The 24,257-nt window shown below is 49.9% G+C and overlaps 3 gene segments (V, D, J or C); all 3 read left to right on the top strand.

The window, feature by feature from the left end:
• The first annotated feature begins 446 nt into the window (after positions 1 to 446).
• LOC141997212 (T cell receptor alpha variable 30-like) lies at positions 447 to 1,200 on the top strand. The segment is given in 2 exon segments: positions 447 to 483; positions 902 to 1,200. Coding segments are annotated over 2 exon segments (336 nt in total).
• A 4,895-nt stretch (positions 1,201 to 6,095) lies between these two features.
• LOC141997211 (T cell receptor alpha variable 21-like) lies at positions 6,096 to 6,892 on the top strand. The segment is given in 2 exon segments: positions 6,096 to 6,153; positions 6,597 to 6,892. Coding segments are annotated over 2 exon segments (354 nt in total).
• A 10,266-nt stretch (positions 6,893 to 17,158) lies between these two features.
• LOC141997210 (T cell receptor alpha variable 27-like) lies at positions 17,159 to 17,718 on the top strand. The segment is given in 2 exon segments: positions 17,159 to 17,192; positions 17,408 to 17,718. Coding segments are annotated over 2 exon segments (345 nt in total).
• Positions 17,719 to 24,257: the final 6,539 nt, after the last annotated feature.

Raw genomic sequence — 24,257 nt, 5'->3', positions numbered from 1 at the left:
ATAACCATCTTATTTTTGCTTCCTTGACGTTGGTGTGTGCGCACTACATCAGTATTGCTTAACCCAGGAGAGCACAACAGAGAGGGAAATCCATGAACTATAGGGACAGAGCCTTAACTGGTAGAAACAGGACCAGCTCCCCCGGCTTTAAATGCAGCTCCAGTGATTTACATCAGCGACGGATCTGCCCATGGTCTCCAGTGGAGCTATGGCCAGTTTGCTCCAGCTGGCGAACCGGCCCAATGACTCTGATGGAACCCAGTGAATCTGCACCAGTGGAGGATCAGGCCCAGGGCACTCAGAAGCAAAACCCTTTCCCTCCCCCACCCACTTGAACAGGGTAAATGTACCGATTTCCTTCCAGCCTGAAGGCCACCCCTGGAGGCTGAGCGGTGTCACAGCTTCACCTCATCCAGCCACTTCATTCTGCAGCTGGGTCCCTGACAATGAGCCTGGCCGCTTTGCTGCTGGTGCTGGCTCCAGGTATTCAAGGCTCTGCTCTGAGCACGGCGCCACGGGTTGGGATTTCCAGGCTTTTCTGAAAGAAAGGCACTCCGATACCATGGGGATGGACGCCCATAGGTAGACAGACGGACAGTGCAGAGGGAAGGATGGGCAGAGCAGAGGGAAGGGTGAATGGATGGACAGACAGACAGCACAGAGGGAAGGATGGACAGATGGTGCAGAGTGAGAGATAGACAAATGGAAAGACAGCAAAGAGGGAAGGGTGAATGGATGGACAGGCAGACAGCGCACAGGGAAAGTGGATGGATGGGTAGACAGTACAAAGGGAAGGGTGGATTTTTGTTTGCTTGTTTTTGCCTTTGTCAACAGAGGTGCATGTATTTTTCTGTCGTTGCTGAGCAAGAAAACCTGGACTAAAACCAACCTTCTCCCCCAGGTACGTTGGCCCAATACACGGTGAGCCAGGACCGGTCCCAGGCCCCTGCCCATGAAGGAGAACCCATCCAGCTCAACTGCTCCTACACGGGCACCGAGTACAGCGTGCACTGGTACCGCCAGCCCCAGGGGGGCCAGCCGCAGTTCATGGCGCTCCTGTCCTCTAGCCGCAGAGACACTAGAGAGAATTTCACCATGAGCCTGGACACCAAAACCAAAAGCAGCTTCTTGTACCTGAACAGCAGCCGCCTGGAAGACTCTGCTGTGTATCTGTGCGCCATGGAGCACCGTGCTAGGTGAGCACAGGCAGCCCGTCACGAAACCCTGGGTGGGGCAGGCCACAAGGACCGAAGAGAGCAGACAAGAAGACATTAGAATGGAATGGAAGGATATGAGCACAGAAGAGAAGAAAGGAAAGTAGAACAGAGTAGGCTAGAGGTAATAAGAATAGACTGAACAGAAAAGAATTCATTGGAATGGACTAGAATAAAAGAAATGTGAATAGAATAAAGGGAAGAGAAGAGGGGTCAGTAATTTAAGGAGGAACCTTGAAAAAACACCTGGAAAATTATAGGTTTCAGAGTAGCAGCCGTGTTAGTCTGTATTCGCAAAAAGAAAAGGAGGACTTGTGGCACCTTAGAGACTAACCAATTTATTTGAGCATAAGCTTTTGTGAGCTACAGCTCACTTCGTCGGATGCATTCAGTGGAAAATATAGTGGGGAGATTTATATACACAGAGAACATGAAACAATGGGTGTTACCATACACACTGTAACAAGAGTGATCAGGTAAGGTGAGCTATTACCAGCAGGAGAGCTGGGGGGGGGGGAGCCTTTTGTAGTGATAATCAAGGTGGGCCATTTCCAGCAGTTGACAAGAATGTCTGAGGAACAGTGGGGGGTGGGGGGGAATAAACATGGGGAAATAGTTTTACTTTGTGTAATGACCCATCCACTCCCAGTCTTTCTTCAAGCCTAAGTTAATTGTATCCAGTTTGCAAATTAATTCCAATTCAGCAGTCTCTCATTGGAGTCTGTTTCTGAATTTTTTTTGTTGAAGTATTGCCACTTTTAGGTCTGTAATCGGGTGACCAGAGAGATTGAAGTGTTCTCCGACTGGTTTTTGAATGTTATAATTCTTGACGTCTGATTTGTGTCCATTTATTCTTTTACGTAGAGACTGTCCAGTTTGACCAATGTACATGGCAGAGGGGCATTGCTGGCACAGGATGGCATATATCACATTGGTAGATGTGCAGGTGAACGAGCCTCTGATAGTGTGGCTGATGTGATTAGGCCCTATGATGGTGTCCCCTGAATAGATATGTGGACACAGTTGGCAACGGGCTTTGTTGCAAGGACAGGTTCCTGGGTTAGTGGTTCTGTTGTGTGATTGCTGGTGAGTATTTGCTTCAGGTTGGGGGGCTGTCTGTAAGCAAGGACTGGCCTGTCTCCCAAGATCTGTGAGAGTGATGGGTCGTCCTTCAGGATAGGTTGTAGATCCTTAATAATGCGTTGGAGGGGTTTTAGTTGGGGGCTGAAGGTGACGGCTAGTGGCGTTCTGTTATTTCTATCAAGCATTCTTACAACTACAGTACCCACCTGCTGAAGTGGAGAAACAGATTGACAGAGCCAGAAGAGTACCCAGAAGTCACCTAGTACAGGACAGGCCCAACAAAGAAAATAATGAGTTCAATCCTTGAGGGGGCCATTTAGGGATCTAGGGCACAAATTGGGGATTGGTCCTGCTTTGAGCAGGGGGTTGGACTAGATGACCTCCTGAGGTCCCTTCCAACTCTGATATTCTGTGATTCTGTATATAAATCTCCCCACTGAATGCATCCCATGAAGTGAGCTGTAGCTCACGAAAGCTTATGCTCAAATAAATTTGTTAGTCTCTAAGGTGCCACAAGTCCTCCTTTTCTTTCTGGAAAATTATAAACCTTTTTGTCTTCCGCAATTGCCTGGATCGGGTGGTTTTATATCAAAAATAGCTTCCTAGCCCTGCAATTCTAGTCAATGGGGAAGCATTCCCTGGGGAGACAATCCGGTAACTCAGTAATTCCCATGTGATTTTCCCTCTTATTCAGGTCAAACACTTTCAGACTGGTAACATGCACACAGACATTCTTACATACACAATGACACACTGACACGCAAGCATTCTCACATACAACCTGACATACACATACACAGACACATTTGCGCAGACAAACACATTCACCTCTCTCTCTCTCTCTCACTCACACACACAAAATATCTCACCTAGACTCACACACATAGGCAGATTCTAACACACAGACAGAAACCCTCACACTGAAATCACACACACAGAGGCATTCTCTGACATACCTACCCCTTCATACACACTTAGAAATATAGATCTCTCCACATATACACCATGACACACGCACACATTTCATCTCAGAGACAGATCCATGCACACTCCTAGATAACATCCTTTATTGGACCAACTTCTGTTGGGAAGACGAGTTTTCCAGCTACACAGAGCTCTTCCTCCGCTGGGAAGCCGGTCTCTTCCACCAACAGAAGTTGGTCCAATAAAAGATATGACCTCACCCACCTTATCCCTCCAATAGCGTGGGCCCCACACAGATATAACAACACGGCACACTCCTAGATAAACAGACTGGCCCCCAGAATGCAGCCCACACCCAGAGAATTTCCTGTGTCAGACTCAGATCTCTAGGCAAAAGGACCCAGTCGTGCCTTTCATTGCAGGATCTGGCAGACCCCACAGCACCCATGAACTTCCCTCTGCTGCCAGGTATTACACCCTTTTGTACTCAGTCTTTGTTACTCTCTCTCTCACACACACACACTTCCCGCCTCACACTCATGCAGGATTTAAGAGTTTGGCATCACTTGGTATTTTATAAGCAGAGAACTGCATTTATGCCAATCCCGTCTCTTTGTGGTCAGCCTTTCCTCTTCTCTGCACAACAGAACCTCACGCAGTTTGTAAAACTCCGTCTGTCTCCTGGCGGCTCATCTCTAGCCCGCCACTGCAAGGGGACTTCCAGCCAAACACCCGCCCCCGCCTCCCTGGGCATCACCTCCTTTGGCCTCCCTCGCCCTGTTTTCCCCACAAGGGCCCGCGGCCCATACGCTGTCATTCGGTGAGGGAGAATACGTACAGCTCCAGTTACCAGGAAGAGAGCAGAGCATCCATTGCTACCAGCAGTTCCTAGGCAGCTCCGTGCAGTTCATGATATTAAGGATCCTGGGTGGCTCGGAACAGGGAGATTCCTTCACCATGGCCTTGGACACCACAATTGTTCTCTCAGCTTCCCCAGCCTGGGCCCTCAGCTGTGTACTCGCACTACTACGAAATCCACTGCAGCCTGCCAGGGAGGAGGGTGTGTGTGTGTGTGCAAAGATTTGTAGACCCCTCAGGGTCTATGTGGGACATGATTTTACTATCCCCACTCACATGCCACAGAGACGGGTGATATTGCAGCAAGAGGGAGGGATGGACAAAGCAGCGGGCAGGGTGGCTAAATGGCTGCATAGACAGATGTGCAACAGGAAATCTAGCCCTAGTGGATCAGGAAAGCGAGGGAGCTCGATAATGAAGCATGAAGACTGCAGAGAACGAGAAGAGACATTTTTCCTTTCTCCATATTCTAATATAAGATGGTTTTGAAGAAATCGCTGTCTTGCCCGACGCAGCAGGAAACATCACTTCCTTGTGTATAAGTAGCCTGCAACACTTATACCGGCGGATTATTCCTCTAGACATGTGAAATCTACTTAAGAACATTAGAATGCCCAGACTGGGTCAGACCAAAGGTCCATTCTGCCCAGTATCCTGTCTCCTGACAGTGGCCATTGCCAGGTGCCCCAGAGGGAGTGAACAGAACAGGGAATCATCCAGTGACCCATCCCCTGTCGCCCACGTCATGACCATACTTTCACGAGGGTTACGTTTCAGGGGAGGGAGAAGGCTCATCCTCTTCAGCAGTTTGTGGCACCAATAGAATAAGCAATGTGGCCGCGTCTGTCTGTAGCCCTGTGGGTCATTCAGGCCCAGCAGGGATGCACATTGCAAAGAGGCATAAAAGAGCTGAGCACCCAACTCCCTTAGTCCCCTTTGGAATCTCTGCTGGCGGGAAACTGCTGTAGGGAATGGAGAAGTCCGATGGGCACAATGAGTGAGATGTGAGCAGGATGGTTCTTGTACCCATGTCCCTCTGAATTTAGAGCAAATAGTGTTTCTGTTATCAAGGGGCAAATCTGAGGAGGGTGAGGGGCAGGTAACCTTCAGATTGTGAGCCAGAGTCCAGCACAATTTAAGTCAGGCCGACAGCCCGAGCCCATCCAAGGCCCATGCCCTCTCCAAATTCCATGCACAGCCCAAATTCCGCCCATCACTCAAGCTCTTCACCCGCAGCCCCGGCTCTTCCCCACAACCCGTCTGTGTCTAGAAGCCAGGCTCCGCCCACTCAGGGCACACACTTGCTCAGAGCAGTTTTGCGAAGTGACTCCCTGGGACTCATTTCCTGGCTGTCTTAGGCTACCCCGTAGCTGCAGCCTGTGGGTACCAAAGAGGCTCCTCGTTCAGGAGGAGCAGGGCCGGTGCAACCACTAGGCAAACTAGGCGGCCGCCTAGGGCGCCAAGTGGTTGGGGGCGGCCAAAAGCGCGCCCCGGGGAGGAGGCAGAGCAGAGGTGAGCTTGGGTGGGGAGCTGCCGCATGGCTCCTCAGGCCAATGGGGCTTGGGGGGGGGGCAGGGAGCTGCCGCATGGCTCCCCGGGCTGAGGGGAGGGAGGGAGGAAGGGGGGTGGGGAGCTGCCGCATGGCTCCCCGGGCTAAGGGGAGGGAGGAAGGGGGGTGGGGAGCTGCTACACACAGCTCCTTGGGCTGGGGGGGGGGCGGGGAGCTGCCGCATGGCTCCCCGGGCTGAGGGGAGGGAGGGAGGGAGGGGGGCATGGAGCTGCTACACACAGCTCCTCGGGCTGGGGGGGGGGCGGGGAGCTGCCGCAGGGCTCCTGGGGGGGTGCGGGCGCACCGTGGAAGTTTTGCCTAGGGTGCGAAACATCCTTGCACCGGCCCTGAGGAGGAGGAGCTGGTAAATTTGTCCCAGGGGGAGAATGAAATCTACCTGTGAGGGGGTGGAACCTTTTGTACTGAACGGGGAACACCCGGCTATACGGCTTCTTTGCTACGGGACAATGAAGAGATCCTGGCTGCCGTTCCCACAGCTGCTGCTACTGCTGGTGAACATTCCCTGTAAGTTCAGGGACAGGAAACGCAACAGAAGATGCTGAAGGTGGTGGTGGATTTAAGAGACAAGGACTAATTCTCTGACTCTCCCTTTGCTTTGCTAGCTACGCACCATTCTCTGTACTGGAGTGGATGGGGATACAGGACTCCTGGGTTCAGTTCCCAGCTCTGGCCTGCTGGAGTTCCTTCCCTTTTCTGTGCCTCAGTTTCCCCTCCCACCCTTTGCTTGGCTATTTAATCTGTAAGCTCTTTGGGGCAAGGGAGGTCTCTTACCGTGCCTTTGGGAATCTCACTGACAGCACTAATCTAAGGAAAAGAGCAGTCGTGGGCCAGATGCAGGCCCATGGAAATGAAGAGAGACTCCACCGGGCTTTGCATCCAGCCAGTGTCTGAACTGGGCAGAGGTGCCCTGTCATCTATGGGGTGTGTCTTTTGCCTTCTGCCCGCAGGGGGGAGCTGCCAGGCCGAGGTGCACCAGAACCTGTCTGCGGTCACTCGGGAAGGGCAGAACGGCAGCATCACTTGCCACTACACGACGAGCAATTTCTGGAGTTTGCGGTGGTTCAGGCAGCTTCCCGGAGGCCAGCCTGTCTCCCTGCTGATTCTGGTGTCCGATGGGAAACAAACCAAGGAGCCCAACCTCACCGCGGAGCTCGACAAGGGGAAGCAGCTGAGCTCCCTGCACATCAGAGAATCACAGCTGGGAGACGCAGCCACCTACTTCTGCGCCGTGGAGACACAGTGACACAGGAGCACTGGCAGCCTGTGCAAAAACTCCCCAGCTGGAGGGTAACTGTCAGGCTGGCTGGCGGTACAACACCACCACCTACTTCTTACACAGTGCATCTCGGAGCGTGCCTCACCTTCCTTAACACGGTCAGCCCCCCACCCCCCTGGTGAGGCAGGGCTGGGCAAGGATCCCCATCGCACAGGTCGCGAGCTGAGACAGAGAGGCTGAGGAGGGAATGCACTTGGGGAATACCCGGTATGGAAAAACGTCTAAGGCGGTGGCTCTCAACCTTTCCAGACTACTGTACCCTTTCCAAGAGTCTGGTTTGTCTTGTGTACCCCCAAGTTTCACCTCACTTAAAAATTACTGGTTTACAAAATCAGACCTAAAACTACAGATGTGTCAGCCACACTTACTGAACAAATACTGACTTTCTCATTTTTACAATATAGTTGTAAAATAAATCAACTGGAATATAAATATAGTCCCTACATTTCAGTGTATAGTACATAGAGCAGTATAAACAAGTCACTGACTGATGAAATTTTAGTCTGTACCAACTTTGCTAGCGCTTTTTAGGTAGTATGTTGTAAACCTAGGCAAGTAGCTAGATGAGTTGCTGTAGCCCCTGGAAGATCTCTGTGTACCCCCCGGGGTACATGTACCCCTGGCTGAGAACCACTGCTCTAAGGAGCCTGAAGGTTTGGAGGGAGGAAGAAAACTAAAAGATAAAATATAAAAACAAATGAAAAGGAAGAAAGAAAGAAAGCAAGAAGTGATGGGTGGATTTATAGATACATAGGGAGAGAGAGAAAGACAGGCATAAGAAACAGAAATGGAGATATGTTAGAAAGAACAATCACCAGGGGCACAAAATAGCCCCCTTCCTTGGGGGAGCATCAGACACTGAGGATTAAACCGAGGCTGATCTCCGGTTGCCACAGGCTGCACCCCTGCAGCACAAGGCTGAGACAGCGGCAGAGTGTTTGTGCAGAGCTGGCACTGCCCATTCCCATGAAGCCCAGCTCTGGGGATTCCCCCTTTGTCCAGGGGGAGGCAAGTCAGAGCGTTAAACCCAGGGGAAAGGGAACTATTTAACACAGACACAAAACATATCAACAGTGACAACCACAGGGGGAAAAGGAGGACTTGTGGCACCTCAGAGGCTAACCAATTTATTTGAGCATCAGCTTTCCTGAGCTACAGCTCACTGCATCGGATGCATACTGTGGAAAGTATATACACTTGCCACAGTATGCATCCGATGCAGTGAGCTGTAGCCCACGAAAGCTCATGCTCAAATAAATTGGTTAGTCTCTAAGGTGCCACAAGTCCTCCTTTTCTTTTTGCGAATCCAGACTAACACGGCTGTTACTCTGAAACCACAGGGGGATTCACTTCAATGTTTGTGTCTCTGGCCAGGAGGGGGCAGCATTCCTAATGAAGAGGAAGGAGATTGAGGTTAATCAAGTTGCACCCGTCTCTTGTTTCTTTGCCCGGCAGAGGGCAGCTTTTCCCCTAAGACACCAGAGGCAAAGGGAAGGAGGACTTGTGGCATCTTAAAGACTAATGAATTTATTTGAGCATAAGCTTTTGTGAGCTACAGCTTATGCTCAAATAAATTTGTTAGTCTCTGAGGCGCCACAAGTCCTCCTGTTCTTTTTGCGGAGACAGACTGACACGGCTGCTACTCTGAAACAGAGGCAAAGGGTTATTCCAGGGCATGGTTCTATTTTAGTGAAACTAGGGGCTTGCCCCTGATTGTCTGGGCTCACAGTGTGAGAATAACGTGTGTGATTCCTCCAGCAAAGAGGGCTGCAGACAGATTTTGCATCGCTGTCCTGGAGGCAGGGAAAAAGCTCCATCCCCTGGCCTCAGTGCGCTGAGGGGTAACCCGGAGCAGCAATGGAAAGGCAGCTGGCATGCTTGTCAGTGATACTGTCCATTCAGTTCTAAGGGGAGTTTGTCTGTCTGGACTGTGAGCTCATCATGGCGCGGGCTTTTCCCCACTGTGTCTGTGCAGGGCCTGGCGAAACAGGGCCCAAATCTCAGTTCCTGGGGGTCTCTGCAGCATCCGGCACAATGCCCCACCCCCCAGCTCAGTTCAGTTCCGTTGTATGTTTGTGGAGATTTTGTCTGTTGAGCTCTGGGGGACAGGAATTGTCTTGTATTCTGTGTCTCTACAGCGCCTGGCACAAGGGGCTCTGATCTCGGCTGGGTCTCCAAGTGCTATAATAATAATTCATCGAGTTTAATGCCGGTAAGGATCTAATCTGACCTCTAATAATCTAATAATGTGGGAATGAGGAAGGTCTGGTGCTTTAGCCATTAGACTGGGACTCAGGAGATGTGAGCTTATTTCCTGGTGCTGCCAGAGAATTTGTGACCTTAGGTAAGTGATTTAGGCTTGGGTTTTGGAAGGAGGCCAACAGAGTCAGGCACCCAAATCCCATTGAAACTGCAATATGAGTTGAGTGCCTGGCTCCTTTGAAAACCCCCTCCCAGATCTCTCACTGCCTCAGTTCCCCAGAGCAGTTCTAGTCCCTGATGACCCAAGAAGCCTCTCCATTCTTCAGGAGATGATGGACTGAACATCACAAGAATGGAGCAGGTACTCAGCTGGTGCTTATCAGGGGAGGTTTGCTGACTTTGATGGAGCCACAAAGATTTACACCAAGGCCCACAATATTAAGAGATTCTGATTTATTTTGGCTGAAGAAGAAACACTGGTAAGGAGCAATCACTGGGGAAGATGAGGGGCTGATGAGAACCGAACAAGCTCATCTGTTGCTTCTCCATTTGCCTTTGTCTATAGGGGTGAGCTGCCAAATTAAAGTGGATCAGAGTCCTCCATCTTTGACCAGATCTGAAGGGGAAATCTCCATTCTCCAACACAAATGCAAGAAGCCTGGGAAAGAAGCAGGGAGAACTGGAAGTCCTGGCATAGTCAAGGAATTATGATGTGATTGGAATAACAGAGACTTGGTGGGATAACTCACATGACTGGAGTACTGTCAAGGATGGATATAAGCTGTTCAGGAAGGACAGGCAGGGCAGAGAAGGTGGGGGAGTTGCACTGTATGTAAGAGAGCAGTATGACTGCTCAGAGCTCCGGTATGAAACTGCAGAAAAACCTGAGAGTCTCTGGATTAAGTTTAGAAGTGTGAGCAACAAGGGTGATGTCGTGGTGGGAGTCTGCTATAGACCACCAGACCAGGGGGATGAGGTGGACGAAGCTTTCTTCCGGCAACTCACGGAAGTTACTAGATCTCAGGCCCTGGTTCTCATGGGAGACTTCAATCACCCTGATATCTGCTGGGAGAGCAATACAGCGGTGCACAGACAATCCAGGAAGTTTTTGGAAAATGTAGGGGACAATTTCCTGGTGCAAGTGCTGGAGGAACCAACTAGGGGCAGAGCTCTTCTTGACCTGCTGCTCACAAACCGGGAAGAATTAGTAGGGGAAGCAAAAATGGTGGGAACCTGGAAGGCAGTGACCATGAAATGGTCGAGTTCAGGATCCTAACACAAGGAAGAAAGGAGAGCAGCAGAATACAGACCCTGGACTTCAGAAAAGCAGACTTTGACTCCCTCAGGGAACTGATGGGCAAGATCCCCTGGGAGAATAACATGAGGGGGAAAGGAGTCCAGGAGAGCTGGCTGTATTTTAAAGAATCCTTATTGAGGTTACAGGGACAAACCATCCCGATGTGTAGAAAGAATAGTAAATATGGCAGGCGACCAGCTTGGCTTAACAGTGAAATCCTTGCTGCTCTTAAAATACAAAAAAGAAGCTTACAAGAAGTGGAAGATTGGACAAATGACCAGGGATGAGTATAAAAATATTGCTCGGGCTTGCAGGAGTGAAATCAGGAAGGCCAAATCACACCTGGAGTTGCAGCTAGCAAGAGATGTTAAGAGTAACAAGAAGGGTTTCTTCAGGTATGTGAGCAACAAGAAGAAAGTCAAGGAAAGTGTGGGCCCCTTACTGAATGAGGGAGGCAACCGAGTGACAGAGGATGTGGAAAAAGCTAATGTACTCAATGCTTTTTTTGCCTCTGTCTTCACGAACAAGGTCAGCTCCCAGACTACTGCACTGGGCAGCACAGCATGGGGAGGAGGTGACCAGCCCTCTGTGGAGAAAGAAGTGGTTTGGGACTATTTAGAAAAGCTGGACGAGCACAAGTCCATGGCGCTGGATGCGTTGCATCCGAGAGTGCTAAAGGAGTTGGCGGATGTGATTGCAGAGCCACTGGCCATTATCTTTGAAAACTCATGGCGATCGGGGGAGGTCCCAGATGACTGGAAAAAGGCTAATGTAGTGCCCATCTTTAAAAAAGGGAAGAAGGAGCATCCTGGGAACTACAGGCCTGTCAGCCTCACCTCAGTCCCTGCAAAAATCATGGACCAGGTCCTCAAGGAATCAATTCTGAAGCACTTAGAGGAGAGGAAAGTGATCAGGAACAGTCAGCATGGATTCACCAGGGCAAGTCATGCCTGACTAATCTAATTGCCTTCTATGATGAGATAACTGGCTCTGTGGATGAAGGGAAAGCAGTGGACGTGTTGTTCCTTGACTTTAGCAAAGCTTTTGACACGGTCTCCCACCGTATTCTTGCCAGCAAGTTAAAGAAGTATGGGCTGGATGAATGGACAATAAGGTGGATAGAAAGCTGGCTAGATCATTGGGCTCAACGGGTAGTGATCAATGGCTCCATGTCTAGTTGGCAGCCAGTATCAAGTGGAGTGCTCCAAGGGTCGGTCCTCGGGCCGGTTTTGTTCAATATCTTCATAAATGATCTGGAGGATGGTGTGGATTGCACCCTCAGCAAGTTTGCAGATGACACTAAACTGGGAGGAGTGGTAGATACGCTGGAGTGTCGGGATAGGATACAGAGGGACCTAGACAAATTAGAGGATTGGGCCAAAAGAAATCTGATGAGGTTCAACAAGGACAAGTGCAGAGTTCTGCATTTAGGAAGGAAGAATCCCATGCACCACTACAGACTAGGGACCGAATGGCTCGGCAGCAGTTCTGCAGAAAAGGACCTAGGGGTTACAGTGGACGAGAAGCTGGATATGAGTCAACAGTGTGCCCTTGTTGCCAAGAAGGCCAACGGCATTTTGGGATGTATATGTAGGGGCATTGCCAGCAGATCGAGGGATGTGATCATCCCCCTCTATTCGACATTGGTGAGGCCTCATCTGGAGTACTGTGTCCAGTTTTGGGTCCCACACTACAAGAGGGATGTGGAAAAATTGGAAAGAGTCCAGCGGAGGGCAACAAAAATGATTAGGGGACTGGAACACATGAGTTATGAGGAGAGGCTGAGGGAACTGGGGATGTTTAGTCTGCAGAAGAGAAGAATGAGGGGAGATTTGATAGCTGCTTTCAACTCCTTGAAAGGGGGTTCCAGAGAGGATGGATCTAGACTGTTCTCAGTGGTGGCAGATGACAGAACGAGGAGTAATGGTCTCAAGTTGCAGTGGGGGAGGTTTAGGTTGGATATTAGGAAAAACTTTTTCACTAGGAGGGTGGTGAAACACTGGAATGCGTTATCTAGGGAGGTGGTGGAATCTCTATCCCTAGAGGTTTTTAAGGTGAGGCTTGACAAAGCCCTGGCTGGGATGATTTAATTGGGGATCGGTCCTGCTTTGAGCAGGGGGTTGGACTAGGTGACCTCCTGAGGTCCCTTACATCCCCGATATTCTATGATTCTATGACTCTGACCTGCAGCTACTCGGGCGCAGCATCCTGCGTACAGTGGTACAGACAGTTGCCTGGGGAAAGTCCTGTCTTGCTGCTGAGCCTGTATGAGGATGGGAACGTTACCCAGGGGCCAGATTTCATAATCGAGCTCTTGGAAAGGGAGAGACGGAGCCATGTCACATCGACGGTTCTCAGCTCGCTGACTCAGCCGGCTATTTCTGTGCTGTGGAGACAGTGAAACAAAGTGGCCACCCTCCTGTACAAAAACTTTAACTGCTGGGGGCAGTTGTTGCGCCTTGAAAGACGTGCATTGGAGAGGAAGGTAATTGCATAGGTCTCTGCAGTGAGTTTGTGTTTTGTCTGGGAGGGACGGGCCTTGCTGTTGATAGGGCGAGAGCGGAGGTGTCTTGCCTCTCCAGCAGGAGAAATGCAAGTAGATTAAAAAAATCTCCAGGAGAGGAAGTTTGCAGGTGATAAATACACGAGGAGCCAGGAACCCTTCTAGCTCATGGTGAACAGAAATGAGGAGCAGCACAAGGCAGAGTTGCCCTGGGGCCTTACTAGTGATCCTGGTCATTCGTCTTTACTGTAAGTCCTGCGGCTGTTTAAACCCCTTGATAATAACGGGAGCCAAGATTCTCAGAAGTGACGAGTGATTCTGGGTGCCTCGGTTTCATAGATTTTAAGGCAGAAGCGAACATTGTGATCATTTAGTCTGACTCCCTGCACCCCAGACAACTTCCCCAGTGATTGCTGCATTGAGCCCATGCTCTGTGTGGAGCTGGAGAAAGACATCCAGTCTTGATTTAAAGACTCCAAGATGGAGAATCCACCCACTTCCTTAAGAAAGTTGCTCCAATGGCTAATCCCATTACAGAGGTGGCACCTTATCTCTAGCCTGAATTTCTCTTGCTTCAGCTCCCTCCATTGGCTCTTGTCATGCTTTGTCCGGTAGATTAAAGAGCCATCTACTCATAAATCTCCTTCCCAGATAGATGCAGAGAGACTGGGATGAAGTTACCTTTTAAGAATTATTACAAGAATGGCTTAAATAACTGATGTTCCCGAGCTGAAATCAAAGGTCACTAGTATTTGTATTACCCTAGTGCCCAGGAGCCCGAGTCATGAACCAGGACCCCACTGAGCAAGGCACTGTCCAAACACAGGACAGGAGATTCCCTTGCCCAGAGACCTTACTGATTAATTAGCCTAGACTACAGAACACACTGAAATCCCATGCATAAGTAATTCTTGGGATCACAGTCTTAAAATCACCTCAAATCATTCCTGTAGCTCTTTTCTGGCCAGTTAGGGACACTGCCTCTGATAATCAGACTCTTTACGGTGTCTCACGTTGGGCACCCAAGAATCACGAGTCACTTTTGTAAATCTTAACCCAGGGGAGGTGATGACTATCAGAACAACATGAAAATGATGCATTCTTCTGTTCTCCTGGGGATTAGGGATGATAGAGGGACCTGATTCATTAATCATTCTGTTTATAAATCTAAATTCCCTTTCCCACTGGGTGTAAGTTGCCAGGTTAATGTGGAGCAGAGCCTGCTGTCCTTGAGCGGCTCTGAAGGACAGGACTTCAGCCTGCCCTGCAGTTACTCCAGCTCGGCAAGAAACGTGCAGTGGTACCGCCAGGCCCCGGGGGAAAGCCCTGCCCTCCTGGGGATTTTGTACAAGGATGAGCAAGCCACGTGGGGGCTGAATCTCAGAGCTGAGCTCCGTAGCACAGAGAAGCACAGCTACCTGAATGTCACCCAGGCGCAGCTGCAAGACGCAGCCGCCTGTCTCTGCGCAGTGGAGACACAGTGACACAGGGCGGTTCCCAGGCGATGCAAAAACTCTGCAGCTGGGCTCTAGCCACATTTATTAACCAGGGGGCTTGCAAACTGAGCAGCTGTTTCTCCATTGCCTCACCTGGATGTTGCCCTTGATGTACAAACAGGGGAGTAGTGAGCAGAAGGAGAGGCAATTTTACCCCTGTGTACGGCACTGCTGACCCCACTGCTGGAATGCGGTGGCCAGTTCTGACGTCCACATTTCAAAAGGATGTTGAAAAATTCAAGAAGGTGCCAAAAAGAGCCACAAAAATTATTCAGAAGGTGGAGAAAATGCCAAACAGTGTGAGACTTAAAGACTCAATCGGTTTAATCAAAAAGGCCAAGCGATGATTTGTTTATGGAGTATAAGTACTTTCCTGGGGAGAACATTCCTGGTTCTAAATGGGCTGCTTAATCTCGTGGAGAAAGGCACAACAAGAACCAATATGTCTGGAAGCTGAAGCCAGACACATTCAAATTAAGCATAAAAAAACCAAAAAACATTGAGGATGATTAACCACTGGCACAAACTACCAAGGGAAGTGGCAGATTCTCTAGCTCTTGCGGCCTTCGGACCAAGACTGGCTGCCTTTCTTTGAAAGGGTTAGTAGCCTAACGCAGGGATTCTCAGACTTGGTCTGTGGCTTGTTCAGGGTAAGCCCCTGGCGGGCTGCGAGATGCTTTGTTTACCTGAGCATCCACAGGTTCTGCCGCTCGCAGCTCCCAGTGGCTGCAGTTCGCCGTTCCCGGTGAATGGGAGCTGCGGGAAGTGGTGGCCCAGCCTGCCCTGCTTCCCACAGCTCCCATTGGCCGGGAACAGCGAACCGCAGCCAGTGGGAGCTGTGAGCGGCCTAAACCTGTGGATGCTCAGGTAAACAAAGCGTAAGGCGGTCTGCCAGGGGTTTACCCTGAACAAGTCATGGCCCAAGGTTGAGAACCCCTGGCCTAATGGATTGAGAGAAGGTGTCTACATGGTATATCTTGATTTTAGTCAGGCTTTTGAGACAATCCCACATCTCTTTCTTATAAGCAAACTAGGGAAACCTGGTCTACATGAAAGTACTATAAAGTGGGTGCAAAACTGGTTGAAAGACTATATTCAAAGAGTAGTTATCAATAGTTTTCTGTCAGACTGGGAGGGTGTATCTAGTGGGGTCCCACGAGGGTCAGTCCTGGGTTCAGTAATATTCAATTTAATTATGTGGATAATGGAATGGAGCGTGTGCTTATAAAATTTGCAGATGACGCCAAGCTGAAAGAGTTTGTAAGCGCTTTGGAGGACAGGCTTAAAATTCAAAATGACCTTGACAAGTTAGAGATTGGTCTGAAATCAGCAAGATGAAAGTCAGTAAAGACACCAATGTACTTCATTTAGGAAGGAAAATAATTGAATGCACAGCTACAAAATGGGGAATATCTACGTAGGTGGCTGCAGTGCTGAAAAAGATCTGGGGATTATTGGGGATCACAAGTTGAATATTAGCCAATAATGTGATGCAGTTGTGAAAAAGTCTAATACAATTCTGGGGTGCATTAACAGAGTGTTATATGTAAGAGCTGGGAAGTGATTCCCACTTTACTCAGCATTGGTGAGGCCTCAGCTGGAGTACTATGTCCAGTTCTGGGTGCTGCACTTTTAGAAAGCTGAGGACAAATTGGAAAGAGTCCAGAGGAGAGCAACAAAAATGATAAGATTTAGAAAACCTGACCTATGAGGAAAAACTAATAAACTGGGTCTGGTTGGTCTTAAGAAAAGAAGACTTGCACAAGGGGCGGGGGGGGGGGGGAGGGGAAGAGAACGGACTTGATAACAGTCTTCAGATATGTGGGGCTGTTACAAAGAGGACAGTGATCATTGTTGTCCATGTCCACTGATAGTAGGACAAGAAACAATGGGCTAAATATGCAGGAAGGGAGATTTAGTTTAGATAGTAGAGAAAAGTTTCAAAAGCTAAGGGTAGTTAAGGGCTGGAATAAGCTTCCAAGGGAGGTTATGGAATCCCCATCAATGGAAGTTTATAAGACCAGGTTGGACATACACCAGTCAGGGATGATCTAGGTTTGTCCTGCCTCAGGATAGGGGGATGGATGAGACATAGATGAATTCCAGCCCCACATGTCTGTAATTCTGTGATCCTTTGAAGACACTTTAGGCAAACACAGGTTATTAGGGTCAATACATGAGTAACTGGATGACATTTAAAGGTCTGTGATATAGATATACAGGAGATCAGACTAATGGACCTTTATAGACAAACTCTATGAAAATAATACTGCCCAATTGTTTTTTAAGGGGATTTGTACTCCTGAATCCCCTAGGTCATTTGGAGAAATCTCTCCCTACAGCTTTAGCTTAGTAATTGAGAGGAGTGCTTTCTTCATGCAGGTTGCCTAGGGGATTCGGACACCCAGTTCTGGTAGAGGTCAATGGGAGCTGGGCGCCTGACTTCCCTTTGAAAAGAACTCAATATTTCTGCACCCGCTTATACACTTGGCCACAAGGGGGCAGCCCTCACAAGGTGAAGGGCCCTGAGCGAAGGAGTTCTGTGCCGTGAGAGTGACACACGGCTGTGATGGGAGAGAAGGGGCTGGTTGCTGATTGGCTGGGCACACGAGGGGGGAGAAGAACGTGTCCGATCCCTCCAGCACAGGAGACCCCAACACACGTGCCAGCCGCAGGGAGAACCCAGCAGCGTCCCCGCGCCCTGGGGTGTCAGTGAGCGCCGGTATGGGGAGGCCATGGGGGCTGTGATCCAGCTACTGCACCTGTGGGGTAAGGGCTGGGGAGACAGAACCGCTGGTTCCTAGCAGGGAGCTGGGGCTGGATTTCATTGACTGTGTGGTGGGGAAGAAGGGAGTGAAATGGAGCGATTGGTCAGTATGTCCCCCCGCAGCCTGTCTCTCTTCCCACCCCACTCCGCCGTTCCCAGGGGCAGGTGGCTCGTGGCAGCTTCTGACTTGGTTCCCCCTTGTCTCCGTTATTCCCAGTGGCCAGCGGGCAGCTCTCTGTGGAGCAGAGCCCGGAATGGCTGGATGTCTCCGAGGGGCAGAATGGCACCGTGACCTGCACTTACTCCAGCGCACTCACCCGTTTACACTGGTACCGGCAGGCTCCTGGGGAGCGGCCCCTTTTCCTGCTGATGCTGTTCGGCAAGGGGAGCGAGACACAAGAACCGAATTTCACTGCGGATCACGATCCGGGGCAGAAGTGGAGCTCCCTGCACATCCGCGGCTGCCAGCTGGGGGACACCGCCCCCTACCTCTGTGCCGTGCAGACCCAGGCTATGTCTACACTATGAAATTAGGTCGAATTTATAGAAGTCGTTTTTTTAGAAATCGTTTTTATATAGTCGATTGTGTGTGTCCCCACACAAAATGCTCTAAGTGTATTAAATGCATTAACTCGGAGGAGTGCTTCCACAGTACCAAGGCTAGCGTCAACTTCCGGAGTGTTGCACTGTGGGTAGCGATCCCACAGTTCCCGCAGTCTCCGCCACCCATTGGAATTCTGGGTTGAGATCCCAATGCCTGATGGGGCAAAAAACATTGTTGCGGGTGGTTTTGGGTACATGTCGCCAGGCCCTCCCTCCCTCCATGAAAGCAACGGCAGACAATCGTTTCGTGCCTTTATTCCTGGCAGATGCCATACCACGCAAACATGGAACCTGCTCAGCTCACTGTCACTGTATGTCTCCTGGGTGCTGGCAGACGCGGTAATGCATTGCTACACAGCAACAACAACCCATTGCCTTGTGGCAGCAGACAGTGCAATAGGCCTGAAAACCATCGTCATCGTGTCCGAGGTGCTCCTGGCTGCCTTGGTAAGGTCGGTCAGGAGTGCCTGGGCAGACATGGGCGCATGGACTAAATTAGGAGTGACTCGACCAGGTCATTCTCTTTAGTCCTGCAGGCAGTCCTATTGCACCATCTTCTGCCGGGCAGCCAGGAGATGTGGATGGCTTGCAGTCCTACCACACCGTCTGCTGCCAGCCAAAGATGTAGAAGATAGATGGAGTGGATCAAAACAAGAAATAGACCAGATTTGTTTTGTATTCATTTGCTCCCCCCTCCCTCCCTCCGTGAAATCATCGGCCGACAATCATTTCGGTGAGGTCTGTCAGGGGCACCTTGAAAACTTTAATGGAGATTCAGTCCTACCTGAACTATCAGAAGGAGGGATAGCTTAGAGGGTTGAGCATTGGCTTGCTAAACCCAGGGCTTTGAGTTCAATCCTTGAGGTGGCCATTCTGTGTGACAGTTGTTTTTGTTTCTCCTTGATGTAAAGCCACCCCCTTTGTTGATTTTAATTCCCTGTAAGCCAACCCTGTAAGCCGTGTCGTCAGTCGCCCCTCCCTCCGTCAGAGCAACGGCAGACAATCGTTCCGCACCTTTTTTCTGTGCAGGCGCCATACCACGGCAAGCATGGAGCCCGCTCAGATCACTTTGGCAATTAGGAGCACATTAAACACCACGCGCATTATCCAGCAGTATATGCGGCACCAGAACCTGGCAAAGCGAAACCGGGCGAGGAGGCGACGTCAGCGCAGTGACGAGAGTGACGAGGACATGGACACAGACTTCTCTCAAAGCACGGGCCTTGGCAATGTGGGCATCATGGTGCTAATGGGGCAGGTTCATGCGGTGGAACGCTGATTCTGGGCCCGGGAAACAAGCACAGACTGATGGGACCGCATAGTGTTGCAGGTCTGGGACAATTTCCAGTAAAAAGTAACCGATTTCCCCTTGTTTATTCCTTCAAAAAGTAACCTATTTCCCCTTGTTTATTCCTCCCCCCATCCCCCACTGTTCCTCAGACGTTCTTGTTAAACCCTGGATTTCTGCTGGAAATGGCCCACCTTGATTATCATACACATGGTAAGGAGAGTGATCACTTTAGATAAGCTATTACCAGCAGGAGAGTAGGCTGGGGGGAGAGAAAACCTTTTGTAGTGATAAACACCTATTTTTTCATGGTTTGTGTGTATAAAAACATCTTCTGTATTTTCCACAGTATGCATCCGATGAAGTGAGCTGTAGCTCACGAAAGCTTATGCTCAAATAAATTGGTTAGTCTCGAAGGTGCCTCAAGTTCCCTTTTTTTTTTGGTAAATAGAGACTCTACAATTGGAATCTTCTTAACTCAGAGCCAGAATAGACTCGACTAGAAGTGAGGGTTGGGGGGACTCGGTGAACTGGGCAGGGATTTTCAAAGGGAGGTTTTGGGTACCTAGTTCTCTTCTGCTCCTTTGAAAAATCTCAGCCTGAAGCTTTGAAAAACCTTGGATGAAGGGGATGGATCACTTGATAACATGTTCTGTTCATTCCCTCTGGGGCATCTGGCGTTGGTCACTGTCAGAAGGCAGGATGCTGGGCTAGATGGACCTTTGGTCTGACCCAGTCTGGCCGTTCTTATGTTCTTATGTAATGGGAAAATATCACAATGCTGCCCAGTCCTTGGGCCAGTCTTCCTATGGGTAAAAAGTTGCAATGGAAATCACTGGGAATCCGAGTAAAACTGATGGTGGGTTGGAAAAATAAATAAATAAATAAATAAATAATAACAACATATATATATATTTGCCAATAATTGTTAAGGAAAAGTTAGCACATGTGACTCCATTTTGGTTTGGGACCCACCATTGTTTAAATGCCAGCACATCATACACCAGGAGGAGTAATCCTTAGATACTGAATCCATGTGAAAATCCTCCTCCTTGTCTCCAGCCTGCCTTGATTTGCAGTATCTGGTTTTTGTCAGTCTCTAACTCCCTGTCTCTTGGCCTTGATGTGAGGCCTCCCATCCTGATAATAAAAGTTACTGATGCATGGCTTTAGGACCATGCTGTGTAATTAACATACTGGTATAGCACGAGGAATGCACCAAGCAGGGATAGGTGGTAGATAAGACAAGGGTTTGTTTATTGGCTAAGGTTTCCGATGCATGAGGGCAACATGCTTTGCTAAAAGGTATATAACCTTTGTATAATCTGCATTCAGGGTCCCCTCCTGGCTAGCAGGGGGGCACCACGCTCGAGCGTAATAAACTTAGTGTCTTTTGGGAACTCTGCAGTTGTGACTTTATTTCTGTGCCTCAGCCTAGATTCGAACTGTGCGTGACCTATCAGGTATAATTCGCAGCATTGGTGTGCGTGTCCTATCAGGTATAATTCGCAGCACTTGTGTGCGTGTCCTACAAGGTGTAATTCGCAGCACTTGTGTGCGTGTCCTACAAGGTGTAATTCGTAACATAATTAATCTGCAACAGCCAATGATTTCCACCTCGGGGTAGGTGCTTTGCAAAGAAAATAAGTGTCAGTGCCTGATTCAAGATGACGATGACGAAGAAGATTATTATCATCATCAGGATAACCAATGAGGGATGCGCTCCATAAATCAATTCAGTGGCAACATTCTATGACTAACCTCTCCCTCACCCGCTCTGTGTAACTGGCTCCAGCACGGAAGATGCGGTAATGCAGACCCAGCTGGCGGCGTCAGGTGTGGAGAGTGGGTCTGTGACCTTGGACTGTGCTTACGAAAAGGACGCTAGCTATTATTCTTTGTATTGTGTGACAAAGCTCTGTCCTTGCCTCCGTGGGTCCCGCGTTTCCTGGAGGATTTCGCTAGCCTCAGAGGCTCACTGTGACCCTCCTCGTAACCCTTCTTTCTCTAGAGACAAGGGTCACAGTCTACTGAGCCATTTTCATCATAAGCCAGCAAGAGAGGTGAGGAGAAGTTATCCTTCCTTGCACAGTCTCTGTTGTCTCCCAGTTTCAGTGATTAATCAGGGGGGCAAAGGTGGTGGTGGGGAGCCTGGGCCCACCCTCTACTCCGGGCTCCAGCCCAGGGACCCTAATAGTATCAGCTATGGTAGCTGACCTTTTAGAAACATGACATGTACAATTCCCTGGGCTACTTCCCCCACAGCAGCCCTCACTTCCTCAAGCTCCACTTTAGCCTTACCTCAGGGCCTCCTTCCTTGTGCCTGATATGGTGTGTACTGCTCAGTCTCTCCAACAGGGCACCTTCCTTCCACAGCTCCTGACATGCACACCCACCTGACTGACTGGGAGGCTTTTAACTAGTTTCAGCCAGCCCCTGATTGGCTTCAGCTCCCTGCCTTCTGGAAAGTTCTTAATTGGCCCCAGGTGTCTTAATTGACCTGCAGCAGCTTCCATTTCACTTAACCTGGTACCAGGGATTTGTTTAGCCTGGAGCTAATATATCTATCTCCCACTACTGTTCTATAGCCATCTGGCCTTGCCCTGTCACATATCCCGCCCCCCTGCTCAACACCATAGAGTTGGGCAACTTGGGACGCCAGGCAGTATGCTCGTGACAGACCATCAGCATTGCCATGGTGGCATCCAGACCTGTGCCGTATGTGGAACTGGAATGGTTGGAGGGATAAGAACCACCTGGTGACCCTTGCATTCTTTTCCTTATTCCGCTGCATCCGCTGGAGGGGTGCATGGTCCATCACAAGAGTAAATCGCCAGCCTAAGAGGTAATAACGCAGTGTCTCCATAGCCCATTTGACAGCAAGGCATTCTCTCTTGACTACTGCGTATTTCTGTTCTCTTGGGAGAAGCTTTCTGCTTAGGTAGAGGATCGGGTTCCTCTTCTCCCACCATTTGCGACGGAACTGCTCCCATTCCCACCTCGGAAGCATCTGTTTGTAAAATAAATTCCCTGTTAAAGTCTGGGGCTATGAGTACGGGGTCATTACAGAGGGCCGTCCGAAGGTCTGTAAATGCCCCCTCTGCTGCGTCACTCCACTTTACCATGTCTGGACCTCGGGCCTTCACCAGGTCCGTTAGGGGACTTGCCCTAGTGGTGAAGTGGGGAATAAACCGTCGGTAGTAGCCTACCACGCCTAGGAACGCATAGACCTGCTTCTTTCGGGTCGGCCGGGGCCAGTTTTGAATTGCTTCTAGCTTATTCGTTTGGAGCTTCACTATGCCCCTTCCCACAATATATCCCAGGTACCTAGCCTCTGCTAGCCCTATGGCGCATTTAGCGGGATTAGCAGTGAGGCCAGCCCACCTTAAGGTGCGCAGTGCTGCCTCAACTTTCTCCAAGTGGGTTCCCCAGTCTGGCGTATGGATGATGACATCATCTAGGTATGCAGCTGCATAACTAGTATGGGGGCGCAGCAGCTTATCCATGAGATGCTGGAATGTGGCTGGGGCCCCACGTAGCCCAAAAGGGAGGACGGTGTCCTGGAATAGCCCATCCGGGGCGGAGAATGCTGTCTTTTCTTTAGCTTCTTTGGTCAGATCCAGTGTAGTCAAGAATCAGGCACTACCCAGCCAGTCAACCAGTTCGTCGATGCGCGGTATGGGGTATGCATCAAACTGGGATATTTCATTCAGTCAGTGAATCATTACAGAATCTCATGGTACCATCAGGTTTAGGCACTAGAACAATGGGACTGGACCACTGACTGTAAGATTCTTCAATAACCCCTAATTCTAACATTTTCTTTACTTTGGCCTTGATTTCTTCTCTTTTGGCTGCTGGGATTCGGTAGGGTCTCAATGTTAACTTGGCTCCGGGGATCGTGCGGATATGGTGATAGGTCTCTGTCATCTGCCCTGGTTTTGTAGAGAACACATCTCTGTTGCGATTAATCATGTCAGCTGCCTCGATCTTTTGGATCAGCGTCAAGTCAGATGATATCCTCACTTGCTCGTGTAAGTTATCCTCCTGGGGAAGGGTCTCCTGCATGACTAAGCATGCCTCTCAATCGTGCCAAGGTTTTAGAAGATTGATGTGGTAAATTTGCTCCGATTTCCAGCGGCCTGGCTGCCGCACCTTATAGTTCACCTCTCCCACGGCTTCAATTATTTCGTAGGGTCCCTGCCACTGGGCCAACAGTTTACTTTCTGCTGTGGGCACCAGTACCATCACCCGATCCCCTGGTTGGAACCATCGAAACTTCGCTTGGTGGTTATAATGGGTTCGTTGGGTCTCCTGTGCTCTCTCCAAGTGCTCCCGTACAATGGGTGTAACTCGGGCTATCCGATCTCTTATCTGCAGTAAAACATGCCCAACTATGTTCCTTCTGGGATTTGGCTCCTCTTCCCAGGCTTCTCTGGCTATGTCCAATATGCCCCGAGGGTGGCGCCCATATAGTAGTTCGAATGGAGAGAAACCCGTGGAGGCTTGCGGAACCTCCCGGATGGCGAACATGAGGTAAGGCAATAGGGTATCCCAGTCTTTCCCATCCCGGCTCACCACTTGCCTGATCATGGCCTTGAGGGTCCTACTGAACCTTTCCACAAGGCCATCTGTTTGCGGGTGGTATACAGAGGTCCGTAGGGCTTGTACATGGAGCAATGAACAGAGATCTTTCATCAACTTGGACATGAAAGGTGTCCCTTGATCAGTCAATATCTCCTTGGGTTGCCCAACCCGGGCAAAGATCTGTACTACCTCCTTAGCTATGGTCTTGGAAGCTGTGTTGCGCAGGGGAACAGCTTTCGGGTACGGGGTTGCATAGTCCAGTACAACAAGCACATGTTGGTGGCCCCGAGCTGCCTTCTCTAGGGGCCCTACCAGATCCATGGCTATCCGTTCGAATCATAGAATCATAGAATAGAATCATAGAATATCAGGGTTGGAAGGGACCTCAAGAGGTCATCTAGTCCAACCCCCTGCTCAAAGCAGGACCGATCCCAGACTAAATGGAAACCTCTATTATTGGAAGAGCTTTCAAAGGAGCCTGCAAGTGCGGGCGCGGGCTATGTAACTGACACTCCGGACAAGAGGTGAAGTATCGACGGACATCTTCATGTACTCCTGGCCAGAAGAACCTCCGCAGGATCCGTGCCTG

This window comes from Natator depressus, chromosome 13 (genome assembly GCF_965152275.1).
Source record: "Natator depressus isolate rNatDep1 chromosome 13, rNatDep2.hap1, whole genome shotgun sequence".
In the NCBI taxonomy this organism is placed as follows: Eukaryota; Metazoa; Chordata; order Testudines; family Cheloniidae; genus Natator; species Natator depressus.
The sequence above is the reverse complement of the archived record's forward strand: the minus strand, read 5'-3'. Positions and strand labels throughout refer to the sequence as shown.